Source organism: Salmo salar, chromosome 01 (genome assembly GCF_965601325.2).
Source record: "Salmo salar chromosome 01, fSalSal1, whole genome shotgun sequence".
In the NCBI taxonomy this organism is placed as follows: domain Eukaryota; kingdom Metazoa; phylum Chordata; class Actinopteri; order Salmoniformes; family Salmonidae; genus Salmo; species Salmo salar.
In genome coordinates, this window is record NC_138291.1 from 92,993,530 (window position 1) to 93,016,167 (window position 22,638).

At 43.2% G+C, this 22,638-nt stretch overlaps 1 protein-coding gene across 2 annotated transcripts; it reads right to left on the bottom strand.

Moving 5' to 3' along the window:
* Positions 1-1,791: 1,791 nt before the first annotated feature.
* Positions 1,792-21,125, bottom strand: LOC106610228 (casein kinase I). 2 transcript variants are annotated; one of them, XM_014209485.2, is made up of 10 exons: positions 20,613-21,125; positions 7,560-7,670; positions 7,084-7,232; positions 6,664-6,892; positions 6,336-6,506; positions 5,932-6,080; positions 5,605-5,773; positions 5,295-5,434; positions 4,716-4,791; positions 1,792-3,754 (listed from the first exon to the last, which is right to left on the bottom strand). In XM_014209485.2, exons 1-9 carry the CDS (start codon positions 20,686-20,688, stop codon positions 4,759-4,761), a joined length of 1,227 nt encoding a protein of 408 aa, XP_014064960.1. In that variant the 5' UTR covers positions 20,689-21,125; the 3' UTR covers positions 1,792-3,754; positions 4,716-4,758. The 2 variants fall into 2 exon arrangements, with proteins under 2 accessions (XP_014064960.1, XP_014064950.1); XM_014209475.3 differs by lacking the exon at positions 4,716-4,791 and having other exon boundaries at positions 20,613-21,124.
* Between the last annotated feature and the right edge of the window lie 1,513 nt (positions 21,126-22,638).

The window sequence follows — 22,638 nt, forward strand, 5'->3', positions numbered from 1 at the left end:
GTGGAATGGGGATTCTGCGGGGAAGCTGTTGAACTGGTCTAACAGACTCATCCACCACCAGGTGGAGCTCACCTGGCAGAGCTCCCATCCCTTCAAAAATGTTCTCAAACTGTTTCAGTATTGCCTCAGGTGTTCAAGTCTGATGGGGCCTTTTGTTTTTCTTTAGTGCTGACATGATGAATGTTGGTGTTTGAGCTGTAGCAAGTTAAGCTTTTCACACGTTTCCACTGAAAGGAGAGGCTTTTGCAAGGTTTTCACCACATATGTTTCCCCATCATGATTGGCTTGTAATTCACACTCCCCTACTGGTGTAATAACCGAGCCATCATAGCTTGCTTGGTTGTGGCTTTGCATCTCCATCCTGCAGTACTTGCATAAAGTCTCTGTAGTTGAGTATATTAACAGTTGGGCTGAACAGTTGAACACTGTCTAGCTGGCATTTGATAGTGCTGCTTGGATCATAATCAGTTACCATTTATCTTTGCCACTTTGAACAGAATAGACATCTGTCATGTATAGCATGTCCACTTCTTCATCATCATTATGATCACTGCATGTATCCTGTTCTAGCAGATTGACAGGCTTACTTTGTCTTTGTCTGCACCCTTTAGCAACATTTGTAATTTTATTCCACAGAATTTGCATATAACCCAATATGCTGGGCATTTGGCTTTTGCATGTGTTGATCCACAGTACATGCACCCATGTTTTGTATTTTTCTCCCTTATAGATCACTGTTTGATGAATTGTTTCCATTTCTTATCGACATGGTCTCTGCATTTGTTCTGAGTGGCATAATTGACAGATTATTTTTTAATTGGATCTGTTCGATTGCTCTACATATGGCTTTAGTCAGCGTAAACTGGGGTTCGCGCGGCATACTTGCTTTACTGTTATCTTTACAGCCAATCACAACTCTGTCTCTGATCATTTCGTCTCTCATTGCCCGAAATCACATCAGACAATGGACGCAGCCTCATAACATATTGACCATACATCTCTGCTTGAGTTTGTTCGTGTTAAAAACAAATATTTCATAAATCACATTACGAGTGGGTTCAAATGTCTTTGTAAAATGTCAAGGATTTTTTCTATCCTCTTCCCCCAGATCTAGGTGACGCTGAAGCATATGGCACTCTTCCAATACTGAGCAGTGTAACCACTCATTTTTATCTAAACCTGTAGGGATTTCATAATTCTCCCACTGATCAGGGAAAAACAACCAGTTTTGATACAAATCGCCTTTCATATCCATGGCGCTAGGCATTGGAATTTGACTGACATTGCAGGCTTGTCGTCCTCGCTCATTTGTTCCACTTGATTGCGTTTATCCGACAGCGATTACATTGTCCACATACCTTATCCTTTTTTTCCGAAGTGCTTGGCTTTGGGTTCACACTTCTGACACCATGTTGTTATGTGTATGTGAATAACTCACGGAGAGTTAGGTCAAATGCAAGCATAATCATTTACTCAGGTATTACATGTGACAGGTCACGACATCCTAAACAGACTCATAATGCACCTGTTTATATATCCTAGATAGGTGCCCCACTAGCACCATCTCTGGGTTGGCATTACGGCATTATCTTAATCTGCTTGGTGAGGGTTCCCCAGGTTGGGTCACAGTCCTTCATCGCTACTTCTCTTTTGGGTGTCTTTCTCTTCCCATCAGGTGTCCCAGTTTAGGGAAATCACAGTGTGCATGTCTGGTGGTAGTCTGCATACAGGTGATAGACATCTAAATCCATAAATACAAAAATAACATTTGAAAATGAAAGCACAGAGTAGTACACAAAGTACTTCATTTATTTACAGTTTTTAAAAGTACACAAATGGGAGATAAAGGAATATTCTTAGAGCTGGTATCTTAGTTAATTACACATAGGAGGGTGAGTCAGTGATTGACCAAACTGGCCATGAGTCAAACCAGAAATGACTAGTCAATAATGAGGTCAGCATTAAAACAGTCCTATAGAGCTGAACCATGGCAACAGTTCAGCTGTGCCCGCCCTTAAATCTCATCTTGCTGATTGAAATAATCCTCAGAGGTTGAATTGAATATCTCAAACTCTTGCTCCACTCTTTGCTGAGAACCAGTGAAGATTTGGCATGTTACTCTGCCCAGGCCTTGCCGACGCATGCAAGATCTTACAACGCATCGATAATAGGTATTTAACGTATCAGCTAACCATATTATCGGCACATTCGATGATGTGGCATGCAATCACTGGTCGATGCATGCAACGTCTGAGCAGGGGAACATGACCATCGAGTGGAACGTCCAAGACCATAGCCCACCCAAGAGAAGTGTAAATCGGTTCATTTATCAGGGAATAGCTAAAGTAATCAGAGGTTTAGTCAAGTGCCTCTGCTTCTAGCCACATCAGTGCAGGACCATTTTACTTCTCAAAACATGTACAAATAATAACACCCGTGTTCACATGGAGCCAGTAAGTAATTGTGAGCCTTTGATATAAAACCTCCATTCACACTCAAAACAAATTATAGTTTAAAATGGCAGCCATTTAACCGACACTTAAGTCTCTGGGTATGTGCTCTCATTTCTGGTGTATTTGAGGAAGTCCAACTAAAACGATCCTGCACTTCATCTTTGTGGACAGACACAGCAAAAGCCTGGGAACAGACAATGATTATGACAGCCCAAAACAAACCGATTATTGGACAGTGATGTCCCACTTTAGAGCAGCCCCAAGTGAGACCTACGGTCAGAAACCCAAATTAACCACAATAAGGAAACAAAAAAAGGGAAAAAAGCTGAAACATTTCCACATCTTCATTAAAATACAATTTCACAGCTTAGAAACAATACAAATAACAGAGTAGATCTGTACAGTAGACCATGAGGCAGTCTGACTCAGTGTGAGAAGAGGAAACCTTAACAGGGGCCCCTCCTATACACATACAACTTGAGGGATGTTGATCATAGAACCCCATAAAGAAAACAAACTTTAGTTGTGGTTTAGAGTTGAAACCCTCCACCTGACTCATACACATCAGCTTGGTCAATGGGATGTCCAGTGTTAAAACATGCAAATAGTATATATTACAAATGGCTTTAGAGTTACAGATCAGGGCTGTGAAAACAATGGAAAACAAAAGCCTGCTGGTGGTCAGAGAAAAGAGGTCTGTAAATAAAGTATAAATGAAAAGCAGTCACCAAAAACGATCCATTTCAAATAGAGCCGCAATCATTGATTAGCTCTTTTCATGTCAGACTTATCGATTAGGGTTATGTAGTGTGGGAGTAGAAATTGGTGTCTATTGACAAAGTGCCATGGATGATAAGTAGTAACCATTGCGATAACAGTGGCGGTTGTTGTCGTTCCATTTGTCGTTTCAGTCTTAATTACATCGCCATGGCAGCAAAGACCACAGCCTCTGCACAGATGTTGAAAATGTCTCCCAGAAAAAAGGTTGCAGATGTGGTCTGTAGTTCAGAGATTCTTTATCACAACGATTGTAAGTGTTCGGGAGAGAGTACAAGGATAGCAAGGGCGAGTGGGAAAGGAACAAGAGATCTAGTGTGAAAAAGAAAGGATCAACCAGAGAACACCAGGTCAGGAGAGGAAAGTGGTGGTCTTCTGATGGTTTCTGAAGTAGTTAGGCTGGCTGGCAGCTGATTGGTTGAGCCAGGCTTGGTGCAGTCCTCCGCTGTGCCAGGTGCATTGTGGGTCTGGTCTCATCGAGGCGCTGCAGAGTGGAGGCCACCAGGGATCATACCAGGCACCATCTGAGAGAGAGAGAGAGAACTTTTATATTTGCAGGCGGGGATCTCTACTCTAGCTTCTCTGCATGGAATCTCTATCATTCATATTTCATTCTCTTCTGCACTTAAGATGTCGTTAAAAATACCAGACGTGCAATATCAGAATATTCTTCATAAGGTTCAAGACATGCATGAAGGGTTGAAAATAGCTTCATCTTGTCATATTTCTCAGTAGCAGCAGCAGTATTTCTGTGTAGTGCAGCAGATATGCTGAGGGTGATAGATGAGGGTAGGCAGCGTTGGGCCGCCTCATCACATGGCTTTAGTCTGGTGCGTCATTCACGTGTCAGAAAAATAAACCTAAATGCACTATTCCGCAGAGTTTACGCTTTCAGCCGTGGCGAACCTAAACTGTAGCTTGAGGAGAATTTCTGGAGATGAATGAAAAACCATGCAGCATTGAGCAGTGGTAAAAGTCAAGGGAGAGAGGGTTTGAAGGACACTAGAGAGTTAGGAGCAGAATAGGACCCAATGCAGTCACATGCTGGAGAACGTCAGACAGGCATCACCACAGTCCAACCACTGCAACAAGCCACACGCACTGAGCGGAGGATAGGTCACAGGTCACAGAGCTAGGTGGGGTGACAGCCAGGAATAAGGGAAACACTAATTCCCCACGTGTATTTGTTATCACAAGGCGGGAATGCAGCACTCCAGTTCTCAAGGGCTGCAGTGTTTGATATGAAGACTCACACACTGATCAGTACGCTATGAAAGGGAGGAGTCTGGCCTGCTGAAGTCTAGCTCCTATTGTCATCAGCGATATTAGCTGCTAACATTGAAGCTACTTGTCTCCAGTGATCACATGGTCTCAAACCCCTTTCATAGTGTAACAGAGCCTGCAGACAGACAGTGCTGCCCAATAGGACAGGAGACGTGCATCCCTGGTGCTTTAGGACACAGCGCCAGCCTGAGCGGGACTCACCTAGTGTGGCCATCGGGCCGTCACACGAGGATGTGGTGAGCCTCTACTTGTCGTGATGATCGAAGGGAATGCTATTCTGAGGTTGGGGGGGAAGGAGGGAGAGAGAAGGTCGTAGGGCAAGTCAGACAAGTGGATCTGGGTCTGTAGTATGGCATGCTTACCGTCACACCAATGCCCTGGGAGTGGGAGATAAAACTCCCATGATCACCTGGTGGAAACGTTAAGACATGAGCAAGGAGAATGAGGAGATGTTGAGGGTTTCCTCTCAATCCTGGGGTGGATTTCTTTCCCCCTCTTCTCCTTGTCTTGCTTTGGCAGGCTAACGCCTGGGCCCTTTACATAGCTAGCTGAAGTTCCTCCGGCCTTACTGATGCACTGCTAGACGTATAGATAATCTTACTGACATCTAAAGACAGTCAGGAGACATTCCTGCTTCAAGTTTCGACTATAGACAACTTCATTAGTTATGTGTTGCATATTTCTCTGCAGGAGTGGGTCATGATGGGGCATGGTCGTATGAGGTCAAGGGTCATCTGGTGAGGCCCGAGGGGGTGCGGCTAGGGACGGGCGAGCTTGTACCTGTGAGGTAGACATGCGGGAGGTGTCCTGGTGTCCCGTCAGGTCGGACGAGGAGACGTTAACGGGAGCTCCCCGGTGAAGCCGCATGCTCACTTTCCTCTCCCGCTCCATACCGGACACCGGTCGTGGAGATGTGTTGGCTAGAGAGGAGAGAGAAATAAATACTATGCTCCCTGACCATGACAAGACAATAGTCAAGCACATTGTGAAGTAATCTATACATCAAAGTCATCTAGGTGTGCGTCAGAAACACTAACCTGTGTGTGAGGGGTTTAAGGTGTGTGTGTAGGTATGTGTGAGAAACACTAACCTGTGTGTGAGGTGGGTGTGAGGGGTGTAGGCGGCGCGGTGTCCTGTGTTCCTCTGGGTCGTCCTGAGGCGGCAGGGAGTCCCCTGGCCCCGGGGTTCCTGCTGTGTCTCAGCCTATCCTCTCTGTCCCGCCGCTCCCGCTCCGCCTCCTCTGCTGCTCGGTTGGCCCCCTTGGAATTAGGGGCAGTCAGAAGGATAGAAATGGAGACTAGATCAGAAAGCTGCCGCTGATGTACCATTAGCTAATGGTTAAGAGGACTAATGTGTAATAAATCATTAATATTTGTTTTAATAGATGGTTAATTAACAATTAAGAGGCAGTACTCACAAACTTGAGCATGTTCCAGTCAAAGACGTAGTCGTAAGAGAAGCCCTGTCTATGGAACAGGTTCCTGAACAGCTGTCTGAGGTACGAGTAGTCTGGCTTGTCGTCGAACCGCAGAGAACGACAGAAGTTCAGGTAGGTGGAGAACTCAGCTGTGAGGAGGAAGAAGTGTTACTTTTAATCAGAATACTTTATCATCTTTTAATCAGAATACTTTATCATCGGGAAGGGAAATTCTTTCCCATGTTTACAGGGTCACAGAATGATCTCTTTGTAGAGAGGTGCAGAAAGGACAAGACAAATGGACAGAAACACTCCAACAGTATATTGTTACTACATGATAAGCACAGAAACCCTTAGTACACTATAACCAGGATGGAGTAAACATAGAAAATCACATTACTCACAGGGGTATCCCTTGCAGAGCACCTCGATGGGGGTGGACATCTTCTTCTCGCTGATGCGTTCGTACTTCTGTCTCTTGGTGGCGGCCTTGAGGCCCTGCCAGGGCAGAGAGCCCAGGTTGAAGTACATCAGGACATAACCCAGAGACTCCAGGTCATCACGCCGAGACTGCTCTGTAGAGGGAGAGAGGAGAAAGTCACACTGGCCATGTTTGAATACCTTCAAAAAGCATGGTCCTTTCCAGATCTGATATGATCGAAGGAAAGTGCTCCACTATCAGGCTTGTGCTGAGGAATGTGTGCGCATAGCGTTTGTGTGTATGTGACCTACCAATTCCCAGGTGTGTGTTGATGGATGCGTAGCGCGCGGTGCCGGTCAGGTTTTTGTTCTCGCGGTAGGGGATGTGCTGGTGTGTGCGGGCGTCGCGGTACTTCTTGGCCAGGCCAAAGTCGATGATGTACACCAAGTTGCCCTTCTTACCCAGGCCCATCAGGAAGTTGTCAGGCTTCACATCTCTGTGGATGAAGTTCTTAGAGTGGATGTACTCAATCCGGCTGATCTGGAGGAGAGGAGGGTTATTTTCACATACATAAGAGCAGGGGTGGCCACTACACCTCCTGGACAGCTTTACTTTGCGCTTCTAATTTGCTAGCAGATTTCATAGCACATAGTAGCCCTAACTGTAGAAGATACAGAGGACCCTAATAGCCAGCATAAGAGCTGAGGATTTAATGGTCAGTTGTGTCTCACCATCTGGTCAGCCAGCAGCAGGACAGTCTTGAGGCTGAACTTGCGGGAGCAGAAGTTGAACAGGTCCTCCAGACTGGGGCCTAGCAGCTCCATCACCATCACGTTGTAGTCTCCCTCTGCTCCACACCACTTTATGGACGGGATGCCCACTGTAGGGAAAGGAAATCCCATTCTTTATTGGGTTTAACATGATTTCTTGTGTGATACCTAGCCCACACAAGTGCTGTTTCTCTGGCTCTGTGATCTGATGACTTCTACTGAGTCTCTATTCGCTCAGGCTGCTGGCTGGCATGACTGACTCATGTGGATGACTGCCTGCCTGCTTGTCCAGCGATGTGAAAACCACATTAACATTGAGGGAAGGGGGAAAATAGGGTGAGAAGGAAGATGAAGGGTGTAGATAGAAGGGGGAGATGGGGAAAGAGAGTGATAGCCACAGCCTGGCCCATGTATAATGTTTCAGACCCATGTCTCACCTCCTCCCTGCATCATCTTGTAGATCTTACTCTCTATGTGGAGCTGGGGGTGTTTGGTCTTCACACATTCCAGTTTAATGGCCACCTCCTCTCCCACTGAGATGTCTGTGCCTGGGGAAGAAAGAGGAAAGACTGTCAATACAAATGGATGTAGATGGATAAATAGCCACCAGGGGTGTTATTGCTTTCAGTTCTGAGTATGATTTAGGCCTATAAAGGACTAGGGCCTGGACAGTTTTACCTGACCAGTAAGATGGGGAAACTCATGGGTCTGGTGATGTGCATGCCCCTGCTGACTGAGCATTGCGGCAGACAGGTGAAAAAAAATAAAATCTGTCGACGTACCCTTGAGCAAGACACTTAACCAGAGTGACTTACAGGAGCCATTATGGTTAAGAGTGTCTGCTAAATGACTAAAATGTAGACGGGGCATATACACCAAGTCCCATTCATATCATACCAGTCACAAAAGAATGCAACTCAAACAGGTAAACAAACCAACTTTAACTGTAATCTTAACGTTTCCGTATGAGGAGTACTGCCAGCATGTGTGACCAGAATTCTACTTTAGTATTGGGCCTACTGCTCTTTGGGCAGCTTGCAAAAGCTACAAGTCTAAAAATGCATTGAAGATGTGCACATTTGCTGCTTGTGTGCTAGCAGTGGGAAACGTGAACTTTATAAATCTGACATTTCATTTCAAAAGTAGGCTACAGTCCACGTGTGGAACTCTAAGCGAGCGTCAGCTACACAACAGAGCCACCAGCCAGCGAATGACTCAGACCCTCTCCTGAAAAGCGCTTAACACCTCCATGAACACACAATAACATGTTGGATGAATCCTACACGTGGTTACATAAAGGGGGCTGCATTAATCTGAGGGAAGTACAGCTGACTGGAGCTTCCCTTCCCCTGTGTGTGAGTAGGATGAATGCCCTCCCCCCAATCACCTGAAGAGTACACAGGAACACAGCTGACCTGGGATGAAATAATATTCTGTCTCTCCCATTACAATGGATAAGAACTAGGCACTTAGGACTGACACGTTTATTTTTTTCCCAATGGCATAACGGTTTAGCCTTCCAAAACATGGATGACTTCATCAGCATTGAGCAAATGCAGTGTTTTTTTTCATCCACAAAATTGCCAGTCATGCTCTAGAAATGAACAAATTGTACTTCACGTGGTACAGTCAAACTATATGAACTCAACATAAGTCTTTTGGTGTCAGAATGTTTCATGTGGCCTAGGAGAGTGATAGATTTTTGGTCTGGTTATGCAATCCAGCTAGGGTGTCAAAAGCAAAACACCCACACCATATCCTAAGTGGTTCAGTGCGGGTGGGGTGGGCTGGATGGCCTTATCACTACACGTCTCCTATTTCACAGTCACATTTTACATTTACATTTTAGTCATTTAGCAGACGCTCTTATCCAGAGCGACTTACAGTAGTGAATGCATACATTTCATACCATTTCATGCATTTATTTTTTTATTTAATTTTTTTGTACTGGCCCCCCGTGGGAATCGAACCCACAACCCTGGCGTTGCAAACACCATTCTCTACCAACTGAGCCACAGGGAAGTCACGACTCATTAAAAACATCCACTCAGCCCTTACACGCAGTGGTGCACGGTTGGGGCAATTCCATTACACTTCATGTCTATTGAGTTTCATTGGAGTTGGCCATGAGGTTTCTCATCTGCAACACAACTTATATATTGACCATAAGTTAAACAGCAGCATGCAATGAGAAAATAAATCTACTTTTCCCAAAAGTCAGTGAGTGTCTCTGAACATGAACAAACAGTGCATTTAATAGGGATGTGACAGTAATTGAATAACCCTGTAATTTACATTTATGGATGAAGACCGGCATGAAAATAAAACAGCCATCAAAACTGTTTAAATAGGCCTACATTCATTTTGTATTAACTTTATTTTCATGTAGATCAACTTAATCTAATAGCGGGAGTGTTCACTAACGATAAGCAGTTCTGCTAACTTCGTCTACATCTCGTCTTTCCAGCTGTTGTTTGATGCTCTAGCAGCTAGCGGGGTTGCAGAAGCCTAAAAAGAAAAGTTTGATGTGGACTTTTTTTTAATACAATGCATATTTTCATTTCTTGCTAGTAAATAAAGCAGTCAAAAAAAAAAAAAAAAAGGTTGGATGTGTCTGACTATTAATTATTCAACAGCAGTCGACAAGGTTGTTCTGGCTCCTACATTGTGTCAAATGGACAATCCTATCCAAACCAGCGTTAATGGGTCCTTTTGCGGGGTGTGATTGTGAGTTCAATGATTCACTTTATAGGCCCATGTCCATTCATAAAGGCAACTTTAGGAAACTATCTGGATCTTTAATAAGAATTAGATACTCCTGTCATACTGCAAAAGGCCTATTTTCAGTAAAGGCTCTTTCTCAAGTCCATTATTTTGGTCCAAATAACTAGGAAGTAAAAAACATACGAGCTAAGCTTTCCCTAATTGAATTAAATTGGCTAAATTATATGGCATAATAAGCCTACTCCTGTCTATACATGAATAAATAAAATAATTCAAAACAGGCTACTAAAGCATACTTTGGCCACAGAGGATCATTAGCTTCCCCTTAAAAGAAAAACTACGTTGTGGATTGTATTGAATCGCATTGCCTACAGTCGGAAGGAAAGGCAACAACTGCGCATGCGGCAATAACAAATAGAAGATTGTTGAGCTGCGACGGTCAGTGAAAAGTACAGGTCCAGCCAGGCATATCGCAAAATTTCACAATTCAATCGCAGGAAAACAAAATGGCCATTGCTGAGATGACAATGAAGAAGACTAATCTGTCTTTTAGTTATAAAAATTATCAACTTAATTGAGCGAACAACAGCAAGCCTATCTTATTGGCACCAGTGGAAAGCATAGGCCAAATCCAAGGTGAGGGCGCACTGCGCATAGTCACTCTTATCATCGTTTGGTCAGTGCAACTTAAGTTGCTTTTTGGACAATAATTTCCTTCTCCAGTTTAGATGGACGTCATATTATATGAGTGTCTCCCTTCTCATAGGCCTATTACATCGTCAACGTCTGTTTGTCAGCAGAGTAGGCTACCCTGTAAAATATATATATATATATATAAATAAAAAGATGCTGCTAATGTCTCCAGTCAAATAAAGTGTAGTTGAATTGCATGAAATAATGCCTTTTCCCGTGCAACGAAAGAAACGTATCTGATATAGCCTATAGCCCAGGCATCTACGCCATCCGCACACAGCCATGCATTGAAATATATTTATTTGCAAACAGTGATTGAATTACATGATCCTAAATTATGACTATCCAATCTACTCATCAAATTACAAATAGAAGGCTCTTACATATGTCTGCAAATGTGATGATGCATGGAATGCTTTATTATAAAGGAGCATTTTTAAATGGTGAAAATTTGCTTTATGAAAACTTAACTCATGCGCGCCTATGCATAGGCTGGTGATTTTGCTGTTTGGTACTCGTGTTGTTGGCTGAGGAAAAGTACATGTGGACAGTTATTAACATCTTCAAAGTGCGAAGTAAGGACACACATAATTCCATCCTCGATTTGCATGTTCTGTGTAAAATTAATTACCATAATCTAAATGTGATTTGTCAATCTGAGCACAGTGGGTGGACGCCTTTACCAGGTTACGCACCCAATGCTTAGGGGTTCGGTAAATTTCTCAAATTAAAATGCTTCCGGTTGAATGTCCGGCCCTACATTTTCTTAACGGAAACCCTTATATGGGCACGTCTTGTTTATGACGCCTTTCACACCAATTGCAAAATATCGTCCTACCACAATCCGTCAATTATTTATTCGGAACATGTTGGATTTTTTAAATTTATCTTTTCGCAAGCGAATAAGCTGTTGACCAATATAAATTATTATCTGGGACACTGCCAGACAGGCCACACACTGCCACAGACAGGCCACAGACAGGCCACACACTGCCACAGGGGTCTGTGGGTTTGTTGTGTGAATTCACTAAATTTCTCTCTGCCTGTGTTTTACATTAGCAATGAATAAGTACAGCAAGGTATCAATTTAGCCAATGTGATCACATCACACTAGAGCTAGGCTACACGTTGCTCTCGCCATTTATATTTTCCTGACAGTTCATTGACAACGCTGTAGCCTATTTTATAGCCATTCTGCAAGCAATATGGTCGATCGATGCGTCTCTCCACCAATAAACCTATTGGTTTAAAAACAAATGCGTTTTAAACTATACTGCTCAAAAAAATAAAGGGAACACTTAAACAACACATCCTAGATCTGAATGAAAGAAATAATCTTATTAAATACTTTTTTCTTTACATAGTTGAATGTGCTGACAACAAAATCACACAAAAATAATCAATGGAAATCCAATTTATCAACCCATGGAGGTCTGGATTTGGAGTCACACTCAAAATTAAAGTGGAAAACCACACTACAGGCTGATCCAACTTTGATGTAATGTCCTTAAAACAAGTCAAAATGAGGCTCAGTAGTGTGTGTGGCCTCCACGTGCCTGTATGACCTCCCTACAACGCCTGGGCATGCTCCTGATGAGGTGGCGGATGGTCTCCTGAGGGATCTCCTCCCAGACCTGAACTAAAGCATCCGCCAACTCCAGGACAGTCTGTGGTGCAACGTGGCGTTGGTGGATGGAGCGAGACATGATGTCCCAGATCTGCTCAATTGGATTCAGGTCTGGGGAACGGGCGGGCCAGTCCATAGCATCAATGCCTTCCTCTTGCAGGAACAGCTGACACTCCAGCCACATGAGGTCTAGCATTGTCTTGCATTAGGAGGAACCCAGGGCCAACCGCACCAGCATATGGTCTCACAAGGGGTCTGAGGATCTCATCTCGGTACCTAATGGCAGTCAGGTTACCTCTGGCGAGCACATGGAGGGCTGTGCGGCCCCCCAAAGAAATGCCACCCCACACCATGACTGACCCACTGCCAAACCGGTCATGCTGGAGGATGTTGCATGCAGCAGAATGTTCTCCACGGCATCTCCAGACTCTGTCACATCTGTCACGTGCTCAGTGTGAACCTGCTTTCATCTGTGAAGAGCACAGGGCGCCAGTGGCGAATTTGCCAATCTTGGTGTTCTCTGGCAAATGCCAAACGTCCTGCACGGTGTTGGGCTGTAAGCACAACCCCCACCTGTGGACGTCGGGCCCTCATGCCACCCTCATGGAGTCTGTTTCTGACCGTTTGAGCAGACACATGCACATTTGTGGCCTGCTGGAGGTCATTTTGCAGGGCTCTGGCAGTGCTTCTCCTGCTCCTCCTTGCAAAGGCGGAGGTAGCGGTCCTGCTGCTGGGTTGGTGCCCTCCTACGGCCTCCTCCACGTCTCCTGATGTACTGGCCTGTCTCCTGGTAGCGCCTCCATGCTCTGGGCACTACGCTGACAGACACAGCAAACCTTCTTGCCACAGCTCGCATTGATGTGCCATCCTGGATGAGCTGCACTACCTGAGCCACTTGTGTGGGTTGTAGACTCCATCTCATGCTACCACTAGAGTGAAAGCACCGCCAGCATTCAAAAGTGACCAAAACATCAGCCAGGAAGCATAGGAACTGAGAAGTGGTCTGTGGTCCCCACCTGCAAAACCACTTCTTTATTGGGGGTGTCTTGCTAATTGCCTATAATTTCCACCTGTTGTCTATTCCATTTGCACAACAGCATGTGACATTTATTGTCAATCAGTGTTGCTTCCTAAGTGGACAGTTTGATTTCACAGAAGTGTGATTGACTTGGAGTTACATTGTGTTGTTTAAGTGTTCCCTTTATTTTTCTGAGCAGTGTATATTGCTGTTCATTGTCTATAGCAGGGGTCTCCAACATGTCAAAGCCCACCTATGAGTAGTTCACCAAACAATTCCAAAAGTACATGCAATTTTTCATATGTTTATCTTAAACTTTCGCAAACAAATCTCAAGTCAGACATCTCAATTTCCCAGCAACTATCTAATTGACATTATCCCACCCCTGGTTAGCCACTATTGGCTTAAAAAGACCAAATCTGCCAATTTCCAGCAATACTGCCCATCTGTGTGGAGCGCGTTTGTGTATCACTGTGTGTGCGCGCGTTTGTGTATCACTGTGTGTAGCCAGTTGATGTGAACCTGTGTGGGTTGAAGGAAAAAACAAAAACCGTCGCAATTAAAATGTTAACTGCAAAGTAGGCTTATCTGGAAGAAGTAGATCATGAGTATGTATATCATTTGTATCTACACTGAACAAAAATATAAAATGCAACATCCAACAATTTTAAAGATTTTACTGTGTTACCATTCACATAAGGAAATTAGTCAATTTAAATAAATTAGGCCCTAATCTATGGATTTCACCTCACTGGGTAGGGGCGCATCCATGGGTGGGTCTGGGAGCCAGGCTCAGCCAAAGCCCCACAAAAGGGCTTTATTACAGAGAGAAATACTCCTCAGCATTCCTGACCCTCCCGCAGTTGAAGAAACCGGATGTGGAGGTCCTGGGCTGGCGTGGTTACATGTGGTCTGCGGTTGTGAGGCCGGTTGGACGTACTGACAAATTCTCTAAAACAACCGAGGCAGCTTATGGTAGAGAAATTAACATTCAATTCTCTGGCAACAGCTCTGGTGGACATTCCTGCAGTCAGCAGGCCAATTGCACACTCCCTTAACTTGAGACATCTGTGGCATTGTGTTGTGTGTCAAAACTACACATTTTAGAGAGTGGAATGTTATTATCCCCAGCACAAGGTGCACCTGTGTAATGATCATGCTGTTTAATCAGCTTCCTGATATGCCACACCTGTCAGGTGGATGGATTATCTTGGCAAAGGAGAAATGCTCACTAACATGGATGTAAACAAATTTGTGAACAACAATTTTGAGATAAGGTTTTTGTGCTCATGGAACATTTTTGGCATCTTTTATTTCAACTCATGAAACCAGCACTTTACGCTAATAGCAGCAGCAGTACAAAAACATTTCTAGACCGGCACATTACTCACTCATTAGATGCACAATAAAAAATGTCCAGAGGCGCAATTAAAGGGGAATTACACTCAAATCAATTTAGTTTTATTCCAGACACCCCCCCCCCCCCCCCCCCAAAAAAAGGTTTTCTGATGTGATTTAAACATTGACTCAGAACATCCAATGTCCTTGTTTTGCTAAGAACAACTGTAATTGCGAGTGAAAAACAAAAATCTAAAACCAGGAAAAATAAAACAGAAAACAATGTTAAAATAACAGAATTTGGGGGGGACGAAAATCTGATTTTATAGCCCCCCCCCTGTCCCTTAGAGTTGTTTATTAACCATGATTTAACCATGTATATTGACAGAACACATAAGGCCAGTGGAGTTGCCAGCGGAGATGCGTGAATTGTGCAAGAAGGGAACAGTGAAGACAGAGATACGTAAGACAAATATCCAACAGAGTTTACCCTTATCAATAAGTGGTTGCACAGATTTAGATAAAGCCCTCAAATTAAGAGTGTCAACATAACCACCCATTGCTTCAGAAAAATGTATTAACAGCTGATCACGAGTCAATGGACAGGCTGTGTGCACGTTTATTAGCATGTGCATCGGTGATGTTGTACCCACGGTGACTATTAAAACCTTCCCTAACCAGAAACCGTGGATTGATGGTAGCATTTGCGCAAAACTGAAAGCGCGAACCACCACTGCGTCCATTGCCTCGTGATCAGCTGTTAACCACCCATTGCTTCAGAAAAATGTATTATGTTGACACTCTTAATTTGAGGGCTTTATCTAAATCTGTGCAACCACTTATTGATAAGGGTAAACTCTGGTGGATATTTGTCTTACGCATCTCTGGATAAGAGGAATACCTATGTAAGAATGCTGTTCATTGACTACAGCTCAGCATTTAACACCATAGTACCCTCCAAACTCGTCATTAAGCTCGAGACCCTGGGTCTCGACCCCACCCTGTGCAACTGGGTCCTGGACTTTCTGACGGGCCGCCCCCAGGTGGTGAGGGTAGGAAACAACATCTTCACCCCGCTGATCCTCAACACTGTGGCCCCACAAGGGTGTGTTCTCAGCCCTCTCCTGTACTCCCTGTTTACCCATGACTGCGTGGCCATGCACGCCTCCAACTCAATCAAGTTTGCAGACGACACTACAGTGGTAGGCTTGATTACCAACAATGACGAGACAGCCTACAGGGAGGTGAGGGCCTTTGAGTGTGGTGTCAGGAAAATAACCTCACACTCAACGTCAACAAAACAAAGGAGATGATCGTGGACTTCAGGAAACAGCAGAGGGAGCACCCCCCTATCTACATTGACGGGACAGTAGTGGAGAAGGTGGAAAGTTAAGTTCCTCGGCGTACACATCACGGACAAACTGAAATGGTCCACCCACACAGACAGCGTGGTGAAGAAGGCACAACAGCGCCTCTTCAACCTCAGGAGGCTGAAGAAATTTGTCTTGTCACCGAAAACACTCACAAACCTTTACAGATGCACAATCGAGAGCATCCTGTCGGGCTGTATCACAGCCTGGTACGGCAACTGCTCCGCCCACAACCGTAAGGCTCTCCAGAGGGTGGTGCGGTCTGCACAACGCATCACCATGGCCAAACTGCCTGCCCTCCAGGACACCTACAGCACCCAATGTCACAGGAAGGCCAAAAAGATCATCAAGGACAACAACCACCCGAGCCACTGCCTGTTCACCCCGTTATCATCCAGAAGGCGAGGTCAGTACAGGTGCATCAAAGCTGGAACCGAGAGACTGAAAAACAGCTTCTATCTCAAGGCCATCAGACTGTTAAACAGCCATCACTAACATTGAGTGGCTGCTGCCAACATACAGACTCAAATCTCTAGCCACTTTAATAATTGGATGTAATACATGCATCACTAGCCACTTTAAACAATGCCACTTTATATAATGATTACATACCCTACATTACTCATCTCATATGTATATACTGTACTCTATACCATCTACTGCATCTTGCCTATGCCGCACAGCTATCGCTCATTCATATATAAACATATTCATCCCTTTACACTTGTGTGGATAAGGTAGTTGTTGCGAAAGTGTTAGATTACTTGCTAGATATTACTGCACTGTCGGAACTAGAACCACAAGCATTTTGCTACACAAAACATTAACATCTGCTAACCATGTGTATGTGACCAATAAAATTTGACATGTTTCTATTGTCTAATGATTGTCAAATTCATCTTCATGCCCATCACAGCTGTCTATATACCCCCCTTAAACTTTCCTCGTCAATTTACATGATAGGCTACATTATCCCATAATTGTATATATTTTTTTATATCCTACAGAAAGGATTAGGCTAAGGCAAGGTTTTTAATGCATTTTTGGGAAAGGAGAAATGTGGTTTGCTTTAGTGTCTGAGTGAGATGCACTGCAGGTGGCTTTGATTGATGTGTCCTTTCAGGTGGATGGGTTATGTGTACGAGTTCACTAATTCTCTATGTCCATTCAGAAAGTGTTCTAAAACAAGCCCGTCTGGATTTCATCTCTGTAATCAGATAAAATAATTAAACAAGTGCTACTGATAATAACAAAGTATAATAGTGAAGTTGCAGAGAGAAGCCATGTGTTTCTTTTGTAGCCAGTGGTGGTCAATGACTATTCATTGGCCTGGCCAATTACCGTAACTGCAAATTCCAAGACAGTCACAGCCCTAGTGTTAAACAACTCACAGATTGGAATAACATCTGCCACAGTGTCTTAGTCAGTATCCAAATGACCCAAGCCTTTCAAAAAAAAATTATTCAACAACAAGCAACTGAGAAGCAAGTCAAGCAACCTTTTGGACTTACATGGAGTTTAGACCTATTTGTTTAGAAAAGGGGCAGGGTGGAGGGCTGGGGTGTTGTGACTCGTGACAGGCTACCACAGACAGGGCAGTAGTGGGGGATATAATCGATCTGATTTTCTCATATGTTACACACTGACGGTTTGTGAAACAATGACATGGCTGTTAGAAGCGTCGCTGATGTCATCCACATAAACAATAAGCTCTTTCTGCATGTACACACTAACTACAGTAGTGCCAAGAAGCTGGAGAATCATGTCCCACCCTGTGGCTGTTCCTGCTTCAACTCAACCAGAGGAATTCCTACAGACAACTGAACACACCTACAATGAGGACAGAACATACACCAAATTCAGACACTGGATTGGGTCCAGTAAAACCTATTCAGCATTCAACATGGGGAGGAATATTAGGCCTACCCAAAGAAAAAAAAACAGGACTTCACTCCAGGAAGCATATCAGCATTATAACAGAACCATTACAGTTATGGCATGACAAGATTCAAATTGACTCATGCAAAAAGCAGGAAGTGTTCATTGTACCTTATGACAAAAGTCTGTGAGCTCAACCCTGGAGGTGATAACATATCAGAATGTAATTTCAGTTACCAGCTGACTGGAAAAACCACAGGGCCACATGCACAACACACTAAAAACAACTAGATAAATTACCTCACCCAAGTACCAGTATGCTATTGACGAGTACTACAGAATGAAAAAGGAGGAGGATGAGGAGGAGAACCGGCTGTCTGAGGAGGCAGAACGTCGTTTTGAGGAGGAGCACAACCAGGAGATCCAGCAGCCAGCCACGGAGCAGCTTCGTCAACGTCAGCTTAGAGCTGGTTCAAGATCCCACACCTGATGCCAACAGATGTCCTGCCCCATCCCTACCTAACAGTTCAATTAAATAGGTGTTTCCATTTTTCTCATTTCACGATGTAGCCTTTTTTTTTGCTATAGCATAGAATTCTTATTATATTGATTCAATGATGAATCCTCAAAAAAAAATTATATTGTGTAGTTTTCTTATTTTTGCCTAATCGATCATGCTGCGTTGTAAATATGCATGAACTTTTTGCGTGCAATGAACATTGCTGTGTGTCAGTGACAATGAATGAACACAGGGATGATATCTGATGCTGATTTTAACTATTTGCAGGTTTAAGAAATGTCTTTGATTTATTTTGTCAGGTACATAACATTGTTATACAATAAGTCAGCAGCTATTTTCAGCCAGTTAGCGGCGAGATAAGTTACCTTTTTCTAAAACTATTCCAGATGTGCACAATGTTATAGGAATAGTAAAGATTTATTTGAACTGAAAATTATTTATATTCCATGGCTAACCATAAATCTATTTTAATTTCAGAATGACCACAAATGTTACTGTGTTACTATGAGAAGTTATGCACAGTGCTTTTCAGAGTCCATCAATTTAATGTTGGGATCTGTCCTCAGGCCTTTAATGTAATAACTTCACACGTTGCTCATTGGCATCTGTGCGAACACTTTTGACATTACTGTTGTCCAATCAAAGACATTTCTTAAACCTGTCGTCCAGGGCCGTATATTTAGAAATACAGTGAGCTCCAAAAGTATTGGGACAGTGACCATTTGTTTTGGCTCTGTACTCAAGCACTTTGAATTTGAAACGACTGACTTTTTGTACATGGTCCCCTAAAATGGGGGAACTAAAAGTATTGGAACAAATTCACCAATGTATTTGGTCCGATATTCCTAACACAAATTGGGCACAAAATAATCTGAAACACAAACAAAACAGCAAATGAATCCAATGCTTGATGTAATCATTGTGTGCTAAGAATATGGGACCAAATAAACTTTTGATAACTTTGATACACACAAGTGAACTTGTCACAATACTTTTGGGCCCCTAAAATGGGGGGGGGGGGAAGAAAGAGTCCATGTACAAAAAGTGCTGTCATTTCTAAACGGCTCATATGGATGAAAATACCTTCAAATTAAAGCTGACCGTCTGCATCGAAGGTGCTGGAGTACATAGCCAAAACAAAAACACACTGTCCCAATACTTTGAGCTCACTGTATCTCTGCTAGAGCTGACCTTATCTGCTATTGTCCCTTCTCAGTGTACAGGGCTTGAGAGGGATGCCTAAGGTAAAGCCAAACATGTTTAATGTTAAAATCTGCTACTCTTTTGGAACGCAGTATTGTCAAGATAACTACTTTTTACCGTGTGTAAAATTGCTTGTTTCATTTGAAAGCTTTTTATAAAAATACAAAAAATGCATGAAATGAAATGTGTGCATTCACTACTGTAAGTCGCTCTGGATAAGAGCGTCTGCTAAATGACAAATGTAAATGTAGATGTCAACACAACTGTTAAAGGGATACTTCAGGACTTTGAAGCCCTTCATCTACTTCCCTAGAGCCAGATTAACTCGTGGATACCATTTATGTCTCTGTGTGCTGTTTGAAGGAAGTTGCTAACTAGCGTTAGCGCAATGACTGGAAGTCTATGGCAACTGCTAGCATGTTAGCAGATTCCATAGACTTCCAATCATTGTGCTAACGCTAGTTAGCATTGGCTGGCTAAACTACCTAGAACTTCCCGTCATACGGGACGCAGAGAAATGGTATCCACGAGCTAATCCGGATCTAGGGAAGCAGATAAAAGGTCTTCATTGCCCATCACATCCAATACGAGTGCAACTGCTTGGGAAGGACATTTGGCTAGCTCTACTGCAGCTAGCTAACTGCCCTCCAGCCCTTGAAATTAACTGACAGATGGAATGACTACAGGCAAACTCTGTTGCGGTGGGTGACTTGGTCGGTCGGTTTGTGAAGTGAACTAGCTAACTTATACATTTTTTTAAAAGCCTCTCATTCGTGATCCAAGCTAAGGTTAGCTAACTATCTGGATCGTGGCCAACGTAGCTAGCTAACGTTATTGGCTTGCCAAGGGGACAATAGGTGCTGAGAATTGACAGTTTGTGTTATGTTCATGCTAACCAATAACATGTTTGCAAATTCCCATCAGCTGGCCAGCTAACGTAGCTAGCTAGCTAGCTGGTTTGGATTAATGTTAGCAAGGTAGCGAGCTAGGTTAGCAGGTTAGAGACGATGTATATGGTAGCTAGCTAACGTTAGCTAGTTTAAAATGTTCAATTGACGTTAGGCAACCAACGGTAACGTTGTGTAATATTGATTACATTTTCGTCAGCTAGCTACTCACCCAAGTAGATGTCTCCAAAAGATCCACTTCCAATTTTCCTGCCCAGCCTGTATCGGTTTCCCACTCTCAATTCCATGGTTCAACGTTATTCTTACGAAACAACCTTCAGGATGTGTTGTTTTGAGAAAAAAAATAAAAAGTCAACCTTGGTGTTGTTGCTCTTTTTGGTTACCAAACCACCCCAAATATCACCTTACTTTGCTGGAATACAGACCCCTTTATTCAGACGCCCCCCTCCCCAAGAATCCCAGAAGATCAAGTTCCTTCTGTAACAATCCAACTTTCCCCATCCCTTTTATATCTATATTTTCTTCGGAACACCACGATATTTGTATTGCCTGAAAGCTTAGAATGTGTAGATTATGTTCTAGCTGTTTTTGATATCATCCTTCCCAAAATCAAGAACGATGGAGACGGATTTTTTTGGAAGCCATCTAAAAATCTAAAATAAAAATAGCCTCTCCTCCACTGTAGGAATTTCTTCCACTGTGGACTGGCTGGCTGGCATTCGCTTGTGACATCATTTCTCCTAGCAACCCTGCGCAGGTCACATAAAAAGGGGAGGGCGCATTGGTTTTTGGAAATTATTAAAGTGTTACTTTGTATGTAGAAAGACTGATACACTGAATCAGAAAATCGAACTAACAATACTGAATGCATACTATTTCATGTTTATAAACAGGACTTTTGCATCAATATGGGCATAACATACCACATGTCAACAATGATGGTGAAACTATGAAAAAAGTAGTGAGTCTGGTCACACAGCAACTCGAGGGGATAGTTATATCAGTATTGTCTTTGTCTGTATCGCCTTGTTGCACCTGGATGGAAGAATCTAAGGAAATGTACAGACTTGAAATATAATGTAATTTTCTGTTTCCTCGTGTCATGCTCTAAGAGTTAAGGACAAAACATATTTTAGAATGTATAGCTAGAATGCTAGGCAATCACACTCATCTAAAAACGAAGTGATGTACAAACAAACAAGGCACAGTAGGTCAGTAGGTCACCACCCCATACAGAGTAGGTTGAAGTTGACATAAGGCCTATATATGTCCCAAATGGCACCCTATTCCCTATATTGTGCACTACACTTGACCAGAGACCTATGGGCCCTGGTCAAAAGTAGTGCACTAGGGAATAGGGTGCCATTTCCTTAGACACTGATCTAAGGCGTTACAGTATGTGGTTTCCCCTAATTAGGTTAGGATTTTCGGGTTTCTTAAATCTGTCCCTAATGCCATGATGTCACAGTGGCTAAGGTATATACTGTGACCTGAATTTGAGGCCAAATCAGCAGAGAGGACAACAACAGAAAGCAAAAAGACAGGCTAGCAAGGACATACGAATATACGTACGAACACACACGCATGCACACACACAATAAACAAACAGATAGAGATAGACAAGTTACATCAGGGATAAATCCTGTCCTGCACTCTCAGTAATCCTGTGACACAGCCACTCGTCTGGGGCTGAATAGACCAAAATACCCTAGATATACAGGATTGTTTAGTATAGGAGCAGGAAAAAGGCCAAATGAATCCATGAACCTTGCATGGCCTAGTTGTTTGGTCTTGGATACTGTGCAGGGGGTGCCATTATTTTGAGATTCAGAATTTGAACAGTATCCATTCTTTTTTCTACTCAGAATAAGATATTCAAGTGCAGAAAAAACTGTTAATGATGGATGTATGCATTCGAGAAAACACATTTCTTGTTGTGGACGGAGCATGATAGAGATGGAAGTAGGTTGATAAAGCTCTCTCTCTCTCTCAGCGTCTAACTTTTCCTTGGTACATATTATTTGAAGGGACACATCTAGGATAGACACAAATCACTGGGCCATGGGTCAGGAGAATGAAATTACTACTGGCTTCTATTAATACTGTCAACTGCTCATATAGGGACAGCTCATATATTGTTTTCTTAAAAATGGAAACATTCAGTCATTCATAAATTGCCATTACTCATGTGTGCCCATTTTCCTATTTTAATAGTATTTGTTTTCATTTCTAGACTT

Excerpts from the sequence above, each read along its gene's own strand:
- LOC106610228 (XM_014209475.3), bottom strand. The coding sequence starts at position 20,688 with ATGGAATTGAGAGTGGGAAACCGATACAGGCTGGGCAGGAAAATTGGA. Across the intron at positions 7,233-7,559 it reads CAAGATGATGCAGGGAGGAG|TGGGCATCCCGTCCATAAAG; the intron begins GTGAGACATGGG and ends CTTTCCCTACAG. Across the intron at positions 6,893-7,083 it reads TGCTGCTGGCTGACCAGATG|ATCAGCCGGATTGAGTACAT; the intron begins GTGAGACACAAC and ends CCTCTCCTCCAG.